Consider the following 22,128-nt stretch of genomic DNA (forward strand, 5'->3'; position numbering starts at 1 on the left):
GAGCGACAGACCCTGCACTACACATGGAGGAGAGAGAGCGACAGACCCCGCACCACGCATGGAGGAGAGAGAGAGAGCGACAGACCCTGCACTACACATGGAGGAGAGAGAGTGACAGACCCCGCACCACACATGGAGGAGAGAGAGAGCGACAGACCCTGCACTACACATGGGGGAGAGAGAGTGACAGACCCCGCACCGCACATGGAGGAGAGAGAGAGCGACAGACCCCTCACTACACATGGAGGAGAGAGACCGACAGACCCTGCACTACACATGGAGGATAAAGAACGACAGACCCCGCACTACACATGGAGGAGAGAGAGCGACAGACCCTGCACTTCACATGGGGGAGAGAGAGCGACAGACCCCGCACTACACATGGAGGGGAGAGAGCGACAGACTCTGCACTACACATTGAGGAGAGAGAGTGACAGACCCTGCACTACACATGGAGGAGAGAGAGCGACAGACCCCGCACTACACATGGAGGAGAGAGAGCGACAGACCCTGCGCTACACATGGAGGAGACAGAGAGCGACAGACCCCGCACTACACATGGAGGAGAGAGAGCGACAGACCCCGCACCACACATGGAGGAGACAGAGAGCGACAGACCCCGCACTACACATGGAGGAGAGAGAGCGACAGACCTCGCACCACACATGGAGGAGAGAGAGAGCGACAGACCCTGCACTACACATGGAGGAGAGAGAGCGACAGACCCCGCACCACACATGGAGGAGAGAGAGAGCGACAGACCCCGCACTACACATGGAGGAGAGAGACCGACAGACCCTGCACTACACATGGAGGATAAAGAACGACAGACCCCGCACTACACATGGAGGAGAGAGAGCGACAGACCCCGCACTACACATGGAGGAGAGAGAGCGACAGACCCCGCACTACACATGGAGGAGAGAGAGCGACAAACCCCGCACTACACATGGAGGAGAGAGAGCGACAGACCCCGCACTACACATGGAGGAGAGAGAGCGACAGACCCTGCACTACACATGGAGGAGAGAGAGCGACAGACCCCGCACTACACATGGAGGAGAGAGAGCGACAGACCCCGCACTACACATGGAGGAGAGAGAGTGACAGACCCTGCACTACACATGGGGGAGAGAGACCGACAGACGCCGCACTACACATGTAGGAGAGAGAGCGACAGACCTTGCACTGTTTATGGGAGAGAGAGTGACTGACCGTGCACTACACATAGAGGAGAGAGAGCGACACACCCCGCACTACACATGGAGGAGAGAGAGCGATAGACCCCGCACTACACATGGAGGAGAGAGAATTACAGACCCCGCACTACACATGGAGGAGAGAGAGCGACAGACCCCGCACTACACATGGAGGAGAGTGACAGACCCTGCACTACACATGGGGGAGAGAGAGCGACAGACGCCGCACTACACATGTAGGAGAGAGAGCGACAGACCTTGCACTGTTTATGGGAGAGAGAGTGACTGACCGTGCACTACACATAGAGGAGAGAGAGCGACAGACCCTGCACTACACATGGGGGAGAGAGCGACAGACCCTGCACTACACATGGAGGAGAGAGAGCGACAGACCCTGCACTACACATGGAGGAGAGAGAGCGACAGACCCTGCACTACACATGGAGGAGAGAGAGCGACAGACCCCGCACCACGCATGGAGGAGAGAGAGAGAGCGACAGACCCTGCACTACACATGGAGGAGAGAGAGTGACAGACCCCGCACCACACATGGAGGAGAGAGAGAGCGACAGACCCTGCACTACACATGGGGGAGAGAGAGTGACAGACCCCGCACCGCACATGGAGGAGAGAGAGAGCGACAGACCCCTCACTACACATGGAGGAGAGAGACCGACAGACCCTGCACTACACATGGAGGATAAAGAACGACAGACCCCGCACTACACATGGAGGAGAGAGAGCGACAGACCCTGCACTTCACATGGGGGAGAGAGAGCGACAGACCCCGCACTACACATGGAGGGGAGAGAGCGACAGACCCTGCACTACACATGGAGGAGAGAGAGCGACAGACCCCGCACTACACATGGAGGAGAGAGAGCGACAGACCCCGCACTACACATGGAGGAGAGAGAGCGACAGACCCCGCACTACACATGGAGGGGAGAGAGCGACAGACCCTGCACTACACATGGAGGAGAGAGAGCGACAGACCCCGCACTACACATGGAGGAGAGAGAGCGACAGACCCCGCACTACACATGGAGGAGAGAGAGCGACAGACCCTGCACTACACATGGAGGAGAGAGAGTGACAGACCCTGCACTACACATGGGGGAGAGAGACCGACAGACCCTGCACTGCACATGGAGGAGAGAGAGTGACAGACCCTGCACTACACATGGAGGAGAGAGAGCGACAGACCCCGCACCACACATGGAGGAGAGAGAGCGACAGACCCCGCACCACACATGGAGGAGAGAGAGAGCGACAGACCCCGCACTACACATGGAGGAGAGAGAGCGACAGACCCCGCACCACACATGGAGGAGAGAGAGAGCGACAGACCCTGCACTACACATGGAGGAGAGAGAGCGACAGACCCCGCACCACACATGGAGGAGAGAGAGAGCGACAGACCCCGCACTACACATGGAGGAGAGAGACCGACAGACCCTGCACTACACATGGAGGATAAAGAACGACAGACCCCGCACTACACATGGAGGAGAGAGAGCGACAGACCCCGCACTACACATGGAGGAGAGAGAGCGACAGACCCCGCACTACACATGGAGGAGAGAGAGCGACAAACCCCGCACTACACATGGAGGAGAGAGAGCGACAGACCCTGCACTACACATGGAGGAGAGAGAGCGACAGACCCTGCACTACACATGGAGGAGAGAGAGCGACAGACCCCGCACTACACATGGAGGAGAGAGAGCGACAGACCCCGCACTACACATGGAGGAGAGAGAGTGACAGACCCTGCACTACACATGGGGGAGAGAGACCGACAGACGCCGCACTACACATGTAGGAGAGAGAGCGACAGACCTTGCACTGTTTATGGGAGAGAGAGTGACTGACCGTGCACTACACATAGAGGAGAGAGAGCGACAGACCCTGCACTACACATGGGGGAGAGAGCGACAGACCCTGCACTACACATGGAGGAGAGAGAGCGACAGACCCTGCACTACACATGGAGGAGAGAGAGCGACAGACCCCGCACTACATATGGAGGAGAGAGAGTGACAGACCCCGCACCACGCATGGAGGAGAGAGAGAGCGACAGACCCTGCACTACACATGGAGGAGAGAGAGTGACAGACCCCGCACCACACATGGAGGAGAGAGAGAGCGACAGACCCTGCACTACACATGGAGGAGAGAGAGTGACAGACCCCGCACCGCACATGGAGGAGAGAGAGAGCGACAGACCCCTCACTACACATGGAGGAGAGAGACCGACAGACCCTGCACTACACATGGAGGATAAAGAACGACAGACCCCGCACTACACATGGAGGAGAGAGAGCGACAGACTCTGCACTACACATGGGGGAGAGAGAGCGACAGACCCCGCACTACACATGGAGGGGAGAGAGCGACAGACTCTGCACTACACATGGAGGAGAGAGAGCGACAGACCCTGCAGTTCACATGGGGGAGAGAGAGCGACAGACCCCGCACTACACATGGAGGGGAGAGAGCGACAGACTCTGCACTACACATGGAGGAGAGAGAGCGACAGACCCTGCACTTCACATGGGGGAGAGAGAGCGACAGACCCCGCACTACACATGGAGGGGAGAGAGCGACAGACTCTGCACTACACATGGAGGAGAGAGAGTGACAGACCCTGCACCACACATGGAGGAGAGAGAGAGCGACAGACCCCGCACTACACATGGAGGAGAGAGAGCGACAGACCCCACACCACACATGGAGGAGAGAGAGAGCGACAGACCCTGCACTACACATGGAGGAGAGAGAGAGCGACAGACCCTGCACTACACATGGAGGAGAGAGAGTGACAGACCCTGCACCACACATGGAGGAGAGAGAGAGCGACAGACCCCGCACTACACATGGAGGAGAGAGAGCGACAGACCCCACACCACACATGGAGGAGAGAGAGAGCGACAGACCCCACACCACACATGGAGGAGAGAGAGAGCGACAGACCCTGCACTACACATGGAGGAGAGAGAGTGACAGACCCCGCATCACACATGGAGGAGAGAGAGAGCGACAGACCCCGCACTACACATGGAGGAGAGAGACCGACAGACCCTGCACTACACATGGAGGATAAAGAACGACAGACCCCGCACTACACATGGAGGAGAGAGAGAGCGACAGACCCCGCACTACACATGGAGGAGAGAGAGCGACAGACCCTGCACTACACATGGATGATAAAGAACGACAGACCCCGCACTACACATGGAGGAGAGAGACCGACAGACCCTGCACTACACATGGAGGAGAGAGAGCGACAGACCCCGCACTACACATGGAGGAGAGAGAGCGACAGACCGTGCACTACACATGGGGGAGAGAGAGCGACAGACCGTGCATTACACATGGGGGGAGAGAGCGACAGACCCTGTACTACACATGGGGGAGAGAGAGCGACAGACCCCGCACTACACATGGAGGAGAGAGAGCGACAGACCCCGCACTACACATGGAGGAGAGAGAGCGACAGACCCTGCACTACACATGGAGGAGAGGGAGCGACAGACCGTGCACTACACATGGGGGAGAGAGCGACAGACCCTGCACTACACACGGGGGAGAGAGAGTGACAGACCCCGCACTACACATGGAGGAGAGAGAGCGACAGACCCCGCACTACACATGGAGGAGAGAGAGCGACAGACCCCGCACTACACATGGAGGAGAGAGAGCGACAGACCCCGCACTACACATGGAGGAGAGAGAGCGACAGACCCCGCACTACACATGGAGGAGAGAGAGCGACAGACCCTGCACTACACATGGAGGAGAGAGAGCGACAGACCCCGCACTACACATGAAGGAGAGAGAGCGACAGACCCCGCACTACACATGGAGGAGAGAGAGCGACAGACCCCGCACTACACATGGAGGAGAGAGAGCGACAGACCCCGCACTACACATGGAGGAGAGAGAGCGACAGACCTTGCACTACACATGGGGGAGAGAGAGCGACAGACCCTGCACTGTTTATGGGAGAGAGAGTGACTGACCGTGCACTGTATATGGAGTATAGGTAAACAGTGACACAATAAATAGAACTATAAATTCCAGTATATATACAATAATCATTCTTTCTCAGCAGATCAGAAAGTCTCGGTCTCTTGGAGTTCTGTCTGCTCCTCTGCGTTATGAATCTATAGAAGACTTCTTACTTTATCACACGTTACAGATTAGCAGATTATATAATATCGGGAACAACAGTCATCAGTTTTTCCTTTTAGTCTATTCCATAAGTCTCCCTCTCTGTGACTCTAGATTGCTTTGCCTCTCTGTTAAAAAAATAAAATACATAAGACAAATGTTTTTTTGAAATGTTTTAATAATGCTTATTATTGTATATTGCTACAGCTACTATTTAATAGTGCAGGACTTTCTGTCTCCAGAAATAGTGTTATGTTCCCAGTAAAGCAGTGTTAAAAATAAAAACAGTATTTTGCAAGCTGAGAGAAAGATGCTAAGATCCTAAGCTATAAGAAATACCAGTTGTAAGCTGTGTTATCTTTGTTCCTGAATTAATATATATTCACTGTGGAACAGCTGGACAGTACAGAGATTAATCCGCTGCCAACTAAAAGTACTTGTTAAATCCCCCAACACTGATGTTCCCATGATCCTTTTCCATCTTAGTTCATTTTTGTGTTTTTCCCTTTTGTTAATTTTTAAAAACATCTCATCATCTTTATAATAAAGGATCTTCTGTTGTTTGTTTTTTTTATAGGAGATTTTTCCTGATTGACCCATGAACGATGAATAAGTACAAAGATAAGATTGTGGAGATATTACACCTCGCTCTAAAGATAATTTTCCAGCTTACCGGAGAGGTGAGAGGTTCTGATGTCATCACATGACATCATTATCTATGGGAATAACAGGTGATATGACCGGAGAGGTGAGAGGTTCTGATGTCATCACATGACATCATTATCTATGGGAATAACAGGTAATAGGATGGGAGAGGTGATGGACTCTGGAAATGTCTGTAGTGATTAATAATGTCTCCACACTCAGGATTACACAGTAGTGAAGAAGACCTCTAGTGATCGCTGTCAGACCCCTGTGTCTGAAGGACGGGGAGGAACCCTGAGCCCAATCCCGGGGCCTCTACCTCACCCCCAGATACATGAGGACATCAATAACCAGAAGATCCTAGAACTCACCCACAAGATGATTGAGCTGCTGACTGGAGAGGTGACACTGCTGGGAATGCTGGGACATTATACAGGACGGCACTGAGGATTCTGGGTGATGACGGTATCATTGTGTGTGTCAGGTTCCTATAAGGTGTCAGGACGTCACCGTCTATTTCTCCATGGAGGAGTGGGAGTATCTAGAAGGACACAAGGATCGGTACAAGGAGGTGATGATGGAGGAGCACCGGCCCCGCACATCACCAGGTAATAGACAGGACTAAATCCACACGGCCTATAATTCTCTGTATGTAATAATGATGTCAGTCCTGTCTGTGTCTCCTGCAGGTCTCTCCAGTAAGAGGACAACCCCAGAGAGATGTCCCGCTCCTCCTCCTGCACAGGACCATCAGGTAGATGGAGATCTCCCCTATGATGTGTAGACGGCTGTGACCTCCTTGTGTTCAGTCTTGTCTTCTCCTCCAGTATTAGATGTTTTATACTTGTGTAATGAGAGCAGTGGAGACGGCAGGATCACAGCTGACCACAGACATGGCCGGATCTTCTCACCATTATTCCCGGGGACTTCTCCAATCATCGGGGTCTTTTACAATATTTGTTTTGCAGCTTTTGGATCCGGATAAAGATCTGAACAATATTAATGCTCCAGAGAGAAATGTGAGGGGCGATCAGCGGTGTAAAGAGGAGACCCCTACAGATAACCGCCCAGGTGAGGAGCTTTAGATGAATATTCACTGTTCAGCCACAATCTGAATAGATAATAATGTGATCCTGTTATATGTGATGTCACAGGTCGTGCATTTATAATATGGATGATAATATACAGCGGGAGATGAATTATACTCATGTGAGCGGCCGATTTCTTCATCATCTGATGTCAGTTCTGATGAAGGAAAGAATTTGCCTAATTTGTGACTCAGAAACCATTAGCTCCTATTAATCTCATGTCAGTGTTTGGTGACAGAATACAGAACATGGAGACGTCCCCCCAAATAACATGAGAGGATGGGAGATTACAGCTCTGAGTGTCAGTAATGCTGCTCACCTGGGACTCTGAAGAGACGGCGATAGTAGATCGTCATTATCACATAACACATCATTAGCGTGAAAGACGAGTGTCTCCTTTTCAGTGATCACTGTAATTTTAAACCCTGCTACCATCCGCAGCATGGACGGTGACTGCTCCTCGCCTGCACATGTTACTGTTATGATCTGCAACATAAACTAAGGAAAGATAGGGGAAATCTGTCCCTACAGTAAGACTAAGCTGAATACCTGCGATGTAGCGGGCTGCCTGTTCCTAGCGAACAGACCCGCCTTAGTCCTCGGCTAGTCTGAACGAAGACCTATAGCATTAAGGGAGGGGTCCCGAAAGAACTAAGGACTGGGACAAAATGAGACACCTCCTAAACAGAGAAGTTATTGCAGAACACAAAAAGACAAACTGACAAAAAGTACTAGAGGTCCCAGAGGACCAAGCGAACTGACAGAGAAAGGCACAGAAGCACCAGGCTAGAGAAACAGTCAAACACTGAAGTCCAGCACAGTCAGAAGGGCGGAGCTGGAATATAAAGGCAGATGGTCATGTGACCGCAAAACACAAGATGGAAAAACAAACAGGAGGGTTATAACAGTGCCCCCTCTTTTATGAGGATCCTCCGGATCCTCCAGGCCCAGGCTTTTCCGGAAACCTTCTGTGGAAAGCATTAACAAGCCTAGGAGCAGATACATCATCTGTCCTTACCCAGGAGTTATCTTCGGGACCGAAACCCTTCCAGGAGACAAGATACTGTAATCTTCCTCTTTGCCATCTAGAATTCAAGATACGAGAAATTTCATATTCGCCGTCTTCCACCACAGGAGGAACTGTGACAGTGGCATCCCTATCAGATACGTCAGCCTTTTTCAACAAGGAAACATGAAACACAGGATTAATCTTCCAGGAAGTAGGGACATCCAACCTAACAGCAGACGGGTTAACCACCTGAAGCACCTTAAATGGACCCACAAACTTAGGACCCTGTTTTTTAGAGGGAATCCTCAACCGCAGGTTCTTCGAGGACAACCAAACTATGTCACCCACAGTAAACAAAACCTCCTTACGTTTCCTGTCAAAATACTTCTTGGACTTCTTGTTAGCCTCTTGAAGGTTGCAACGTACATTAGTCCAAACCCTCTCCAAATCACCGAAAAAATTCTCCTCCTCCGGCACCGCCGACCCCAATTTGGAGAACGAGCCAAAAGACGGATGTCTCCCAGTACAACAAAAAAAGGAGAACACCCAGCAGAGGAGGATGTATGATTGTTAAGAGCAAATTCTGCGAGAGGCAGAAACTCAGACCACACCTCTTGATTGTCCGCCACAAAACAACGCAAAAACTGTTCAACATCCTGGTTCTTTCTTTCAGTCTGTCCATTAGACTCCGGATGATAACCAGACGAAAATGACAAATGGACTCCCAACCGGTCACAAAAAGCACGCCAAAAGCGAGCCACAAACTGAGGTCCTCTATCAGAAACAATATCCGTGGGAAAGCCATGGAGCTTGACAATCTCCTTAACAAACGCCTTAGCGAGTGTCTTGGCGCAGGGCAACTTAATGAATGGAACCAAATGACACATCTTACTAAAACGGTCCACGACCACCCAGATGACAGTAAAAAACCCTCAGACACAGGAAGATCAGTAATAAAATCCATTGTGAGATGCGTCCAAGGCGCACTAGGAACCTCCAGAGGGCAAAGCAACCCTGCAGCAGGAGTATGTGAAGCCTTTGACCTAGCACACACAGTACATTGACGCACCCACTTGATAACTTCCTTCTGCCATCCAGGCCACCAAAAACTGCGACTGATCAGTCTCTTAGTCTCCGAAATTCCTGGATGACCTGCCAACCGAGACTCATGACACTCCACAAACAAATCTCTCCTAAAGGTTCTAGGCACGAGCAACCTCCCATGGGGAGTGTTAGATGGAGCATCATCTTGAGCTTTCAAAATCCCATTCTCCAAAACGGAGTCCAAAGCTGCCACCACAACTCCTTTCTGTAAAATGCTCTCCTCCTCCTCGGCACCAACCGTAAGAGAAAATCTGCGAGACAAAGCATCGGCTTTAACATTCTTAGTACCAGGGATATAGGTAACAGAAAAATGAAACCGAGAAAAAAAAAGTGCCCACCGAGCTTGACGGGCATTCAAGCTCTTGGCAGCATCCAGATAGATCAAATTCTTATGATCTGTGAAAACCTGAATAGGAAATCTAGCGCCTTCCAAAAAATGATGCCAATGTTCAAATGCGAGTTTAATAGCCAGCAACTCCCGGTTACCAACATCATAATTCAGTTCGGTTTCCGAATTTTTTTTCGAAAAAAAAGTACAAGGATGTACTCCACCCTTGTTCTCCTGAGACAAAACTGCTCCGACCCCCACCGATGAAGCATCGACCTCGACGAAAAAAGGCTTGGTCTCATCACGCTGCATAAGGATAGGGGCAGAACTGAACCTCTCCTTGAGATACTCAAATGCTTCAATGGCCTCAGTAGTCCACTGGACCGTATTCGCACCTTTCCTGGTGAGATCGGTTAGAGGTTTAACAATTCTAGAAAAATTCTTAATGAATTTCCTGTAATAATTGGCGAAACCCAAAAATCTCTGTATAGCTTTGAAACCAATAGGCCTAGGCCATTCCTGCACAGCCTGAACCTTCACAGGGTCCATCTCAAAGCCCTCGCTGGAGACAATGTAGCACAAAAAACTAATTTTCTGCACAGCGAACTCACTTTTCTCCAGCTTAGCAAACAGTGAATTATCACTCAATAACTGCAATACCTCACGTACGCTCCGCCAATGGGACTCTAGATCTGGTGAATAAATCAAAATGTCATCCAAATACACAACCACATTCTTACCAATCAGAGGTCTCAGGACGTCATTAATAAGGTTCTAAAAAAATGCAGGTGCATTGGTAAGACCGAAGGGCATCACCAGATTCTCAAAATGACCTACCGGAGTGTTAAAAGCAGTTTTCCATTCATCACCCTCCTTCACTCGTAACAAATTGTATGCCCCCGGAGATCAATTTTAGAGAACCACTTGGCCCCCACCAACTGGTTAAACAAGTCAGGAATTAACTGCAATGGATAGGAATTGCGTACGGCAATCTTATTAATTTCACGAAAATCCAGATATGGACGTAAACCCCCGTCCTTTTTTTTTTAACAAAGAAAAATCCAACTGCCACAGGCGACTTAGAAGGTCTAATGTGACCAGCAACCAGGCTAGTCTCTATGTACTCCTCCAAGGCCTTTCTCTCAGGGATAGTCAGATTAAACAAGCGACTCTTGGGAAGAGTAGCTCCAGGAACAAACTCAATGGCGCAATCATAATCCCTATGAGGAGGTAAAACTTGCGACTCCTCCTCTGAAAAAACCTTCCAAAAATCCTGAATAGGTACAGGTAATTCCCCTTTTTCCACAGCTGCAATGCGACCATTACAACATTTATCATAACACTTCGGACTCCAAGACTTAATCACATTAGTAGACCAGTCCAGTAAAGGATTGTGCAGTTTTAACCAAGGCAAACCTAAAACGACCGGAGAGGGTAAATTATCTAATACAACCAAGTCCAAAATTTCTTGGTGAACTCCATTGATAGTGTGGGGAAATGCAGCAACCTTGTGAGTAATACATTTCAAGGGAGTGTTATCAATTGCAATCACAGAAATAGGTGATGACAAAGGTTTGGATTCCAATTTAAGGTTTTCCAAAAACCCTTTATCAATCACATTAAGTGTTGAACCACAATCCACAAATACCTGAAATTCAATCAAATCTTCCTGCGGAGTAGTACTCCCTGAAAGAAATACTCCTGCAGAGCGTAAACAAGCAATACGGGCGTAACTGACCTTTTTTTTTTTCTTTACTTAAACGAAGCTCACAATTCTTAATCAAATGGTCAGCTTTACCACAATAAAGACACAATCCCTCGGCAAACCTCCGGTCTCTTTCCTGAGAGTGGAGTGACATCGCCCCAACCTCCATCGGTTCTCCGCTGTCAGAGCAGATTTTCTGGGGACTAGGACCTGACATTACAGGAGTTTTTACATCCTTCACCCTGGACCTCAGTCTCCTGTCCACATGTATAGCTAATTGCATGGCATCCTGCAGAGTCTCAGGTGTGGGGAATGCAATTAGCAAATCCTTAACTCTTCCACTCAGACCAGCAAGAAATAAACATTTAAGCGCCGCATCATTCCATTTAACTTCTGAGGACCACCTTCTGAAGTGTGTGCAATAATTTTCAACATCATCTGACCCCTGATTCAAACGCCTGAGTTCTGCCTCAGCAGATGAGATTCGATCAGGATCGTCATATAATAGCCCCATAGCAGAAAAAAACTCTTCTACCGACCTAAAACACGGATCATTAGGTTGGAGAGAAAAGGCCCACCCCTGTGGTTCCTTGCGCAAAAGTGACATAATAAAACCAATGCGCTGTGATTCATTCCCAGAGGACCTTGGTCTCAAACGAAAATATAGCAAACAAGCATTTTTAAAGGGAAAAAAATCTTGCTGTTTACCATAAAAAACATCAGGCAGTCCTACCTTGGGTTCCACAAAATGCGCTCCAGAACAGCTACTCACGTGTTGCTGAAGCTCGGCCACCTCCAGAGACAATCCCTGCAGGCGTTGAGCCAAATCCTGAACGGAAACCATACTGATCCCCGGATTTCTTTCCTTTTAGTTTTTTTTTTTGGCTGGACTTACTGTTATGATCTGCAACATAAACTAAGGAAAGATAGGGGAAAGCTGTTCCTACAGTAAGACTAAGCTGAATCCCTACGATGTAGCGGGCTGCCTGTTCCTAGCGAACAGACCCGCCTTAGTCCTCGGCTAGTCTAAACGAAGACCTATAGCATTAAGGGAGGGGTCCCGAAAAGAACCAAGGACTGGGACAAAATGGGACACCTCCTAAACAGAGAAGTTGTTGCAGAACACAAAAAGACAAACTGACAAAAAGTACTAGAGGTCCCAGAAGGACCAAGCGAACTGACAGAGAAAGGCACCGAAGCACCTGGCTAGAGATGCAGTCAAACACTGAAGTCCAGCACAGCCAAAAGGGTGGAGCTGGAATATAAAGGCAGATGGTCACGTGACCGCAAAACACAAGATGGAAAAAACAAACAGGAGGGTTCTAACAGTTACAGAGCTGCTTCATGTCACCCCTGTGCCACACTAACATCACTCATCTGTGCTGAACAATGTGCCATTTCTAGCAGAGAAACATTGGTGGGGAAAATAAGTATTTTATACTCTGCCGGTTTTGCAATTTTTCCCACCTACAAAGAATGGAGAGGTCTGTAATTTTTATCGTAGGTCACTTCACCTGTGAGAGACAGAATCTAAAAAAAAACAAAACAGAAAATCACATTGTATGATTTTTACATAATTAATTTGCATTTTATTGCATGAAATAAGTATTTGATACAATAGAAAAACAAAACTTAATATTTGGTCCAGAAACCATTGTTTGCAATTACAGAGGTCAGACGTTTTCTGTAGTTCTTGACCAGGTTTGCACACACTGCAGCAGGGATTTTGGCCAATTCCTCCATTAAGATCTTCTCCAGATCGTTCAGGTTTCGAGGCTGTCGTTGGGCAACATTGAGTTTCAGCTTCATCCAAAGATTTTCTATTGGGTTCAGGTCTGGAGACTGGCTAGGCCACTCCAGGACCTTAAAATGCTTCTTACAGCCACTTCTTAGTTGCCCTGGCTGTGTGTTTCGGGTCATTGTCATGCTGGAAGACCCAGCCACGATCCATCTTCAATGCTGTTACTGAGGGAAGGAGGTTGTTGGCCAAAATCTCGCGATACATGACCCCATCCATCCTCCCTTCTATATGGTGCAGTCGTCTTGTCCTCTTTGCAGAAAGGCACTCCCAAAGTATTATGTTTCACCTACCATGTTTCACAGCTGGGATGGTGTTCTTGGGGTGATGTTTCACCTACCATGTTTCACAGCTGTGATGGTGTTCTTGGGGTTGTACTGGGATGGTGTTCTTGATGTTGTACTTATCCTTGTTCTTCCTCCAAACATGGCGAGTGGAGTTGATACCAAAAAGTTCTATTTTGGCCTCATCTGACCACTAAACCTTCTCAAATGCTTTTTCTGGATCATCCACATCATTAGTGAACTTCAAACAATCTTGGACATGTGCTGGCGTGAGCAAGGGGGACGTTGCGTGTCCTTCAGGATTTGAATCCATGACGGCGTGGTGTGTTACTAACGGTAATGTTTGAGACTGTGGTCCCAGCTCTCTTCAGGTCATTGACCAGGTCCTCCTGTGTAGTTCTGGGCTGATTCCTGACCTTTCTCAGGATCATCCTTACCCCACGAGACGAGATCTCATTTTTATTTTTAGATTTTGTTTTTCACCATTGGTGTACCTACAATTAAAATTACAGACCTCTCCATTTTTTGTTGGTGGGAAAACTTGCAAAATTAGCAGTGTATCAAATACTTATTTTCCCCACTGTAAGTTACAAAACTATTTCTAATGAGTTTGGACTCCTGAGAGAGATTTTGTATGAATGTAGTAAATTCAAGACCATTAATACCCTTTCGTCGTTGTTTAACAAAGGTCACTCCAAGTGCACAATGTATAATGATCTATGAGCTAACAAAGAAACCCAAGGTATCCTCTAAGCAACTAAAGGACTCTCTCACCTCTCACATTACCTGATGTCAATTTTCATGAATCTACCATTGTCATAAGACTCACCCTGTGATGTGGATCTTCTAAGCCCAAGTCCAGGTGGGCACATGGATCACGGATGTTGATGCAGCAGTAGAAGGGACATATAGAGCAAGGACTTGAAGCACTAGAAGCTGCAAGCAGAAAGTACACAGGAAAGCAGGTATGGAGCAGGTGTTTGTGCACAGTCAAACAAATAGACTCTTGGTTCCATCTGCCTAGGACCTTATGTAGGCCTAGGCAGATAATGGGGGCAAGCTGGGCCATTTGTAAAACCCGGCACGGAGCACAGTAGAGGGCAGCAGCAATAGAGGAAGGTGATGAAGCTCAGCGGAACCGATACAGATGCATAACAGTACCCTCAGTTTAGAAGCAGGAACTGTTTTGATTGTAGAAGAAGATCTGTTGAGGGCCACAGGACGACCTGCAGGTGGCGAGTTGGAAAATGAAGAAGCAGAGGTAAGGACATTCAGGCTCGGTCACGTCTTCCCTGCAGTTCTCTTTGGCCCCATCCTTTGAGAAGACATCTTCAGAGTCTTGATATAGTTGAGTCCTGAATATTAGAAGCAGCATATGAAGAGCAAAGTTTCTGAGAAGGTGGGTGAGGTGGAATTCTGTAGAAGTTATGAAAACAAGGTGATCCCCACTGAGTGATCTGGTCAGACCAGTCAATGACCGGATTCTGTAGCTATAGCCATGGAAGTCCCACAAGCACCAGTGCATCAGAAAATGGCAAAACTAAAAAAGAAATGTCTTCAACGTGTAGTGCACCAATCTAAAGAATTGCTTTCAGTGTCCGGAATTGGATGCGACCACCAGGAATTGTTGAGCCACTCACAGAAGTTAGCTTCATTGGAGTCTGCAAAGAAGCTAAAGGAATTTTCAGCCTTTTTGCTAGAGAGAAGTCCAAAAAATTCTCTGCTGCTGCGGAATGAATAAGTGCTTGTCCCATGAACACAGAGGAACTGTAAGAAACAGACAGAGACATGAGCAATTTATCTTTAGTGGAGAAAAGCATTAATCCCAGGGCAACGCCTCTCTCTTTGTCTAGGGTCTGATGTTTTCCCAATTTGGCTTTCAGTTTGGAACAATTTGTGCAATATGATTCGGTTCACCACAATAAAAAGATTCCGCCAGTAAGGTGACAGGATCTTTTAGCTGGAGGTAATCTGCTCAGACCATTCTCCATGTGATCTAGTTCGGCCCTTCTGGGAGGAGATTTCAGAGACAGAATGTGACACTCGGAAATAGTGTTTTTTCCTTAGACAGTTCTTTAAATCACAACTGGGATGGCAAAGGAAATAAAGTAATCAAGGGTGGAAGGGAAATCTCTACCCGTGAGTTCATCTTTAATCTGACTGGATAAGCCGGCATAGAAAATAGCCAGGAGAGCGTCATTGTTCTAGGACAATTCAGCAGACAGAGTGCAGAACTGTATGGCATAATGTGCCACAGGGCGAGATCCTTGTCTGAGCGGAAGGATAGAATCGGTGGTGGAGTGGATACGAACTCGTTCATCAAACACTTTACGGAAGGCAGACAGGAAGGATGGTATAGAATGCAACATTCCCACAATGGTGCAGCCCACAGACAGACAGCAAAGAAAAAATGTATGTCTCTTTGGACTGCTCAGAAAAAATTGCCAGGGACATAGCTCAAAATGTATGATGCACGGATTTGAAAAGCTCCGGCTGGCCTGAATGTCTCCATAAAAATGTGCAGGAGTGAATATATGGGGAGATGTGTCTCACAATAAATATTTCAGGTGCATATTAGTCTGTGACAGGTGTTGAGAATCTGGTGGTAAATTTGCAGGTGTCCAAAACAGTGCGTCCACACGGGCTGTGAGATTCTGCACAGCCAGGACAAGCTCCCTTTGACTCGCAGAAAGTTGGAAAACCAGCGCTGACAAATCCTCTGTATGCAATGGCAATGGTGTTGTAGCCACTGTATCTTTGGGATCCATGGTCTTGGTATTCTGTTAAGGGCTCATCTTGTCATATGGAACCTCTAAGCCCAGGTCCGGGTGGCCACATGGATCCCAGATGTAGAAGCAGGCATGTAGAAGGCACAAATGGAGCGAGGGCTTAAAGCACTGGAGGCCTCAGGTAGACAGAACACTGGAAAGCAGGTATGGAGCAGGTACTATAAGAACTGGGGGGCGGCAGGCAGACAGGACACTGAAAGCAGGTATGGAGCAGGTACTAGAAGAACTGGGGGCGGCAGGCGGACAGGACAATGAAAGCCGGTATTGAGCAGGTACTAGAAGAACTGGGGGCGGCAGGCAGACAGGACACTGAAAGCAGGTATGGAGCAGGTACTAGAAGAACAAGGTGGCATAGAAAAAACCTGAAGGTGTGAACTGGAACATAAATTGATGTGCATGCAAAATGTAACTGCATGTTCACACAAGGCCATTAAACAAAGAGAAACCAAAGACAAGAAAAATACCCAAATGATTAAAAGTAAATGTAAAAATCGCACAGTGCAAAAATAATAATAAATAATAAAGGGTATTTAGTTAACATAATTTTGATCAAAATAATGTAAAAGCTGTCCCGCCACGTCACGGCATCCCTTGTGGGACAGTCCTAACTCTAATATTAAAAACCTTACCATTTGTCAAGTGACATACATATGGACAAGGACAGAGAGACTGGATCCCTGGTGCAAGAACAAGGTGGCATGCAGGTACTAGAACTGGAGGCGGCAGGCAGTACACTGAAAGCCAGTATGGAGCAGGTAGTAGAAGAACTGGAGGCCTCAGGCAAACAGGAAACATGAAAGAAGGTATGGAGCAGGTAGTGGTTTACAGTCAAACAAACAGAACCAAAAGTCTAATTACCAAGACACCCAAGACAGAGGTATATAGGCCTAGGCAGATAATCAAATGGGAGCACGCCAGGCCACTTGTAAAACCTGACATGGAGAAACCGCAGAGGGCAGCGGCCACAGTGGAAGCTGATGAAGCTCTGCCGAGCCAAGGCAGATGTCTAACAACCATCAGGAGGACACTGAACAATAATGGTGTGCATGGTAGGATTGCAAGGAGAAAGACACTGCTTTCTGAAAAAGAAAACTTCCAATAGAAGGCACTTAAAACAAGTTTTGATGGGAACACAATAGAGCTTTTTGGTTTAAATCAGAAACATTATGTTTGCAGAAATAAAAACACTTCTTTACAGAATTATGCTGTATTATGGCATAAAAACCTCCTTCCATCTCTGAAACACAGGGGTGGAGCAATCATGGCTTGGGTCTGCTATGCTGCATCTGGGCCCGGACAGCTGCCATCATTGATGGAATAATGAATTATAATAGCAAATCCTAAAGGAAATTATCAGGACAAGTTCAGAGAAGAGCTACCAGGATGGTGAGCGGACTGCAAAGCAAGTCCTACGAGCAACAGTTAGAGGATCTGGGGACTTTAGCTTGCAAAAAAGAAGGCTAAAAGGAGACTTAATAGGTTTCTGCCAATATCTGAAGGGATGACACACTGTAGAGGGATCGCCCTTATTCTCATTTGCACATGGAAACACAAGAAGCAATGGGATGAAACTGAAAGGGAGAAGATACAGATTACATACTAGAAAAAACTTTTTGACAGTGAGGGTGATCAATGAGTGGAACAGGCGGCCACAAGAGGTGGTGAGTAGTGATGAGCGACCATGCTCAAATAAGGCGTTAACCAAGCACGCTCAGGTGCTTACAGAGTATCTTCGGCATGCTCGAAAAATATGTTAGACAGCCACAACACATGCAGGAATTCGCTGTTTGTTAGACATCCGCAACACATGCGGGGATTGCCTAACAGCAGCGAGACATGCACTGCAGCAACACAAACATAGTTTTCAAGCATGCCAAACATACTCGGTTAACCCCCGAGCGTGTTTGAATAACGCCTTATCCTAGCAAGTTCTCGCATCACTAGTGGTGAGTTCTCCTTCAATGGAAGTCTTCAAACAGAGGCTGGACAGACATCTCTCTGAAATGGCTAAGTGAATCCTGCATTGAGCAGGGGGTTGGACACGTTGACGCTGGAGGTCCCCTCCAACTCTAACATCCTAGGATTCTATGACATCTATCCATAAGTTGACTCTAAGGAGGACATGGGTCATGCAGCAGGATGACAACGCAAAGCCACAAGTCATTCAACAAAAGTATGGTTAAAGGGAGTCTGTTTCCCTCAAAATCAAGATTAAAAGATCTATACAGTGATATAGTGGATATAGCCCCAGAACCATGGGAGCACATTTCGGCCACACAGGCTGCTTACAGTAGCACCAGCAACATTCAGCCTGGCGATGTCATGTTGCAAAATGGCTCACTTTGGACAAATGATTGCACCACTCATTCCACAGACCAAATCAATGTAATGCTGGACTGTTAGTGCACCTGGAATGAATATGAGAGATCTGGCTACTGTATATTATGCCACCCCACACCATAATCCTGGGAGTCGGATAGGAGTAACGTTCTCTCGTGAAGACCTTATCATACTATTTCACACCTCATGTCCAAATCAATAAACGGCATCCAAGAAAAATGTGGTACTCATCGCTGAAGAGGACAGACCTCCATTCCAGTCTTGCTTTGCACCATGATGGCCTTAGAGAGCATTGGCTTGAAGTCAATGGATCATCCATAGGTGGACAGGGTTGTGCTACGCCTTCTGGAAGTTTGTGTAGACACTTGTTTGACACCTTAGGCCTGGTATATGTCGTCTAATGTCCCTTGCAGTACAGAATGGATCACTATGCGCCATTCTTCTAATCTAAGGGTCCGTCCGTACTGAGGTTCACTTCTGTGCACCTTTTGCTGTCAATCAAGTACATTTTTGTTCTCCCAACCTTTGGGACATGCAACGTTTGTCAGTGCTGACATCTCAGCCTAATCGTGTAGCGATCAACCAGATTGATAAACCAAGGTCTCTCAGTTCAAAGATTCTGTCCCTCTCAGTTTGTGACAATCGGCTATAAGTTGAATATTGTTGAACTGGAGACATCACACAATTATCCCACAAGACTGGATCCAATTTTTGAGGTTTCACTTTACGGCTTGTCCTACTTTAGGCTCGGAATATTATCAATATTATTATAAATTGATTTTCTTTCACTTTGAAATCATAAGAGGCGTCTCGGTAAGACCATGTTTATCTCTACAGCTTGTACTGCCATCAGGGGCCTGAGCTCAACAGTGATAATGTCCCCTGGTAATGCCTAGATACATTAGTAGTTGTCCGAACCTGCCAATTCCCCATCATTGGTTGACACCATTGTTTAATAGGGCTGCCTAATTCTCTTCTAATGACAGATGTTCGCAAAAAGAAGTATCAGACTTCTTGGATTTCACCATGGCCGGTCCTTTTTTACTACAAGAGACATTCTGTCTCTCCATTCAACATTAACATGCACATTTGGCCGAGTCAAGTATGCATGCTTATGGGGCACCAGGAGAAAAAACTGTTCAGACGAGTGTTCGTTGTAGAATTATTTATCTCTTTTAGGACCCGGACATTTTTAGTTTTTGAGCTTTAGGTTTTTTTCTCTTTCTTCTTCTTCCAAGGGTCATATCTTTTTATAACATTTTTTTCCTTTTGTGTTGCCATTTTCTGAGATTCTTAGCCTTCCAATTTTTCGGGTTGATGGAGCTCGTTTTCTTTGCGGAGCAAGTAAACATTTTTTATCCATACCATTTTGACGTAGATGTCATGTCCCATGATTTGGGAATTATACAGTATTGTATTGTACTGTTGCTGTTGCGTCGCTATGCAATAAGGTTTGCCCTTTTTAGAAATTTGTCCTCCCTCTCTCCCTGTAGCCCAGCCCTGATGTAAGCTTTGATATCAGTATTCCCTCCCTTATTCCTAATTCTGAGTATGTCAGTCATGTTAGAAGCTCATGTCTTTGCATCTCTGGTTCAGCAGTCGAGTGAAGCTATCTGATGAAATCTCTTCGTGTGCGTAATGGTACATAAAGACCAGTTACGGAGTTAGAATAGTAAATATGACATTTTGATCTCTTTTAATTACATTTTTGTTGCCTCGTGGCTATCAAAAAAAGCCACAATTTTGGCGGTTTGAATATTTTTGTGTTTATGGTGTACCATTCGGGTGAATTCATTTTATATTTTGATCAGACTTTTTTTAATATATCTATTTTTAGCTGAGGAAAAGGGTGATTAGAATTTTTTTTCATGACTTTTTTACTTTTTAACTTATTTGTCTCCCATTGGACACGAACCTGTGATTGTCAGATCACTGGTAATATATACAGCAATACTTAACTTTTGCTGCATATAGTAAAAATCACGATGTTCTTTGAACCTCAGTCACAAGCTGAAAAGATAGATAGATAAAGATAGATCCTCAATATTAATGTACTAGAAAACCTTTTAATTATTTTTATATAATATAAATATTCGTTTTACTGTTCTATAGTTTAAGAATATTAAAATCAACTTTTTTTGGCAGATGACTGTACTAAGAACTTAGAAGAACGCCAATCTTCAGATTTTAAAGCAGATCATCATGGTATCATGGATTATACATATGACGAGAAAGCCATTATCCCAGATATACCCTCAGCCCTTCATACCCGAGATCTTTCTGCTGATGAACAAGTCCTATCTCCTGATTCACAGAAGGCTGTTAAGCAAAATAAAAGTCACAAAAGTCATGATCAACACGAAAGAGCTCACACAGGGGAGGAGCTGTATTCATGCTCAGAATGTGGAAAATGTTTTACTATGAAACCACAGCTTGCTGCACATTTAAAAACCCACAAGGGAGTGAAATCGTTTTCGTGTGCAGAATGTGGAAAATGTTTTATTCAAAAATCATATCTTTTGACGCATCAAAAAACTCACACAGGGGAGAAGCCATTCTCATGTTCAGAATGTGGGAAACGTTTTATACAAAAATCAACACTTGTTAGACATCTGAGAATCCACACAGGGGAGAGGCCATTTTCATGCTCGGTATGTGGAAAGTGTTTTAACCAAAAGACAATTTTAGATGTACATCAAAAAGCTCACACACGGGAGAAGCAATTTTCATGTCCAGAATGTGAGAAATGTTTTATCCACAAATCAAATCTTTTGCAACATCAAAAAGCTCACATAGGAGAGAAGCCGTTCTCATGTTCAGAATGTGGGAAATGTTTTGGCCAAAAATCAAATCTTGTGCAACATAAAAAAACTCACACAGGGGAGAAGCCGTTCTTGTGTTTAGAATGTGGGAAATGTTTTAGCCAAAAATCAAATCTTGTGCAACATAAAAAAACTCACACAGGGGAGAAGCCGTTCTTCTGTTCAGAATGTGGGAAATTCTTTGTTCGAAAATCTGTTCTTGTGAGACATCTGAGAAATCACACAGAGTAGATGCCAGTCATGTACTCTATGTGGAAAGTAGGGATGAGTGGATCCTAGTGGAATTCTCTTGAAAATTTACAAAAATTTATATTCTCCAGTATACAATTTTTGTAGAAAATTACTCGGTCGTGGAAGGTTAGTAAAAGGTGTGAAAACATACGCTGCTTCTTTCTTCACCGGAGCTCCTGACGCCGACTAGTCCTCTGACAATGCTGCACACTTTGTGATGTTACGGCAAGCGTTCCCCATGGCGCATATCGATGTAATAGACCTGGTCAGTGTGTAGAAAACCAGCATTCATTTTGCAATAAATAACTTGGATTTGAATTGAATTTCCTTGATAAATCTGAGAGATCAGACAAATTTTGAATTTTAGTAGATTTGATCATGTTGAGTTTTAAGTAAAACTCAGTACAAATTAGACATCAAGGAGCTCACACACGAAAAATATTTTAATCTTCAGAATGTCAGAAATGTTTTATCTACGAATCAAATCTATATATAAAGTGGCATGTAAAACTTTGGGCACCTCTGGTCAAAATGACTGTTAGGCTGCGTGCCCACTATGCATTTTTCAAGCGTTTTTGCCACGGAATTTCCACAGCAAAAATGCTTAAAA

General features: G+C 46.4%; 1 protein-coding gene across 1 annotated transcript in view; it reads left to right on the plus strand.

The window, feature by feature from the left end:
• Nucleotides 1–21,824, plus strand: part of LOC141274688 (oocyte zinc finger protein XlCOF8.4-like) — a 36,384-nt gene extending 14,560 nt beyond the window's left edge. The window contains exons 2-7 of the mRNA XM_073686329.1: nt 5,953–6,055; nt 6,243–6,422; nt 6,505–6,628; nt 6,710–6,718; nt 6,882–7,091; nt 20,611–21,824. Coding sequence (XP_073542430.1) covers nt 5,981–6,055; nt 6,243–6,422; nt 6,505–6,628; nt 6,710–6,718; nt 6,882–7,091; nt 20,611–21,518 — 1,506 coding nt within the window. The 5' untranslated portion in view covers nt 5,953–5,980 and the 3' untranslated portion in view covers nt 21,519–21,824. The remainder of the gene's footprint in view (nt 1–5,952; nt 6,056–6,242; nt 6,423–6,504; nt 6,629–6,709; nt 6,719–6,881; nt 7,092–20,610) is intronic.
• The last annotated feature ends 304 nt before the right edge of the window (nt 21,825–22,128 follow it).

Source organism: Phyllobates terribilis, unplaced genomic scaffold (assembly GCF_046119375.1).
Source record: "Phyllobates terribilis strain yellow unplaced genomic scaffold, ASM4611937v1 Scaffold_1__5_contigs__length_1240528914, whole genome shotgun sequence".
In the NCBI taxonomy this organism is placed as follows: domain Eukaryota; kingdom Metazoa; phylum Chordata; class Amphibia; order Anura; family Dendrobatidae; genus Phyllobates; species Phyllobates terribilis.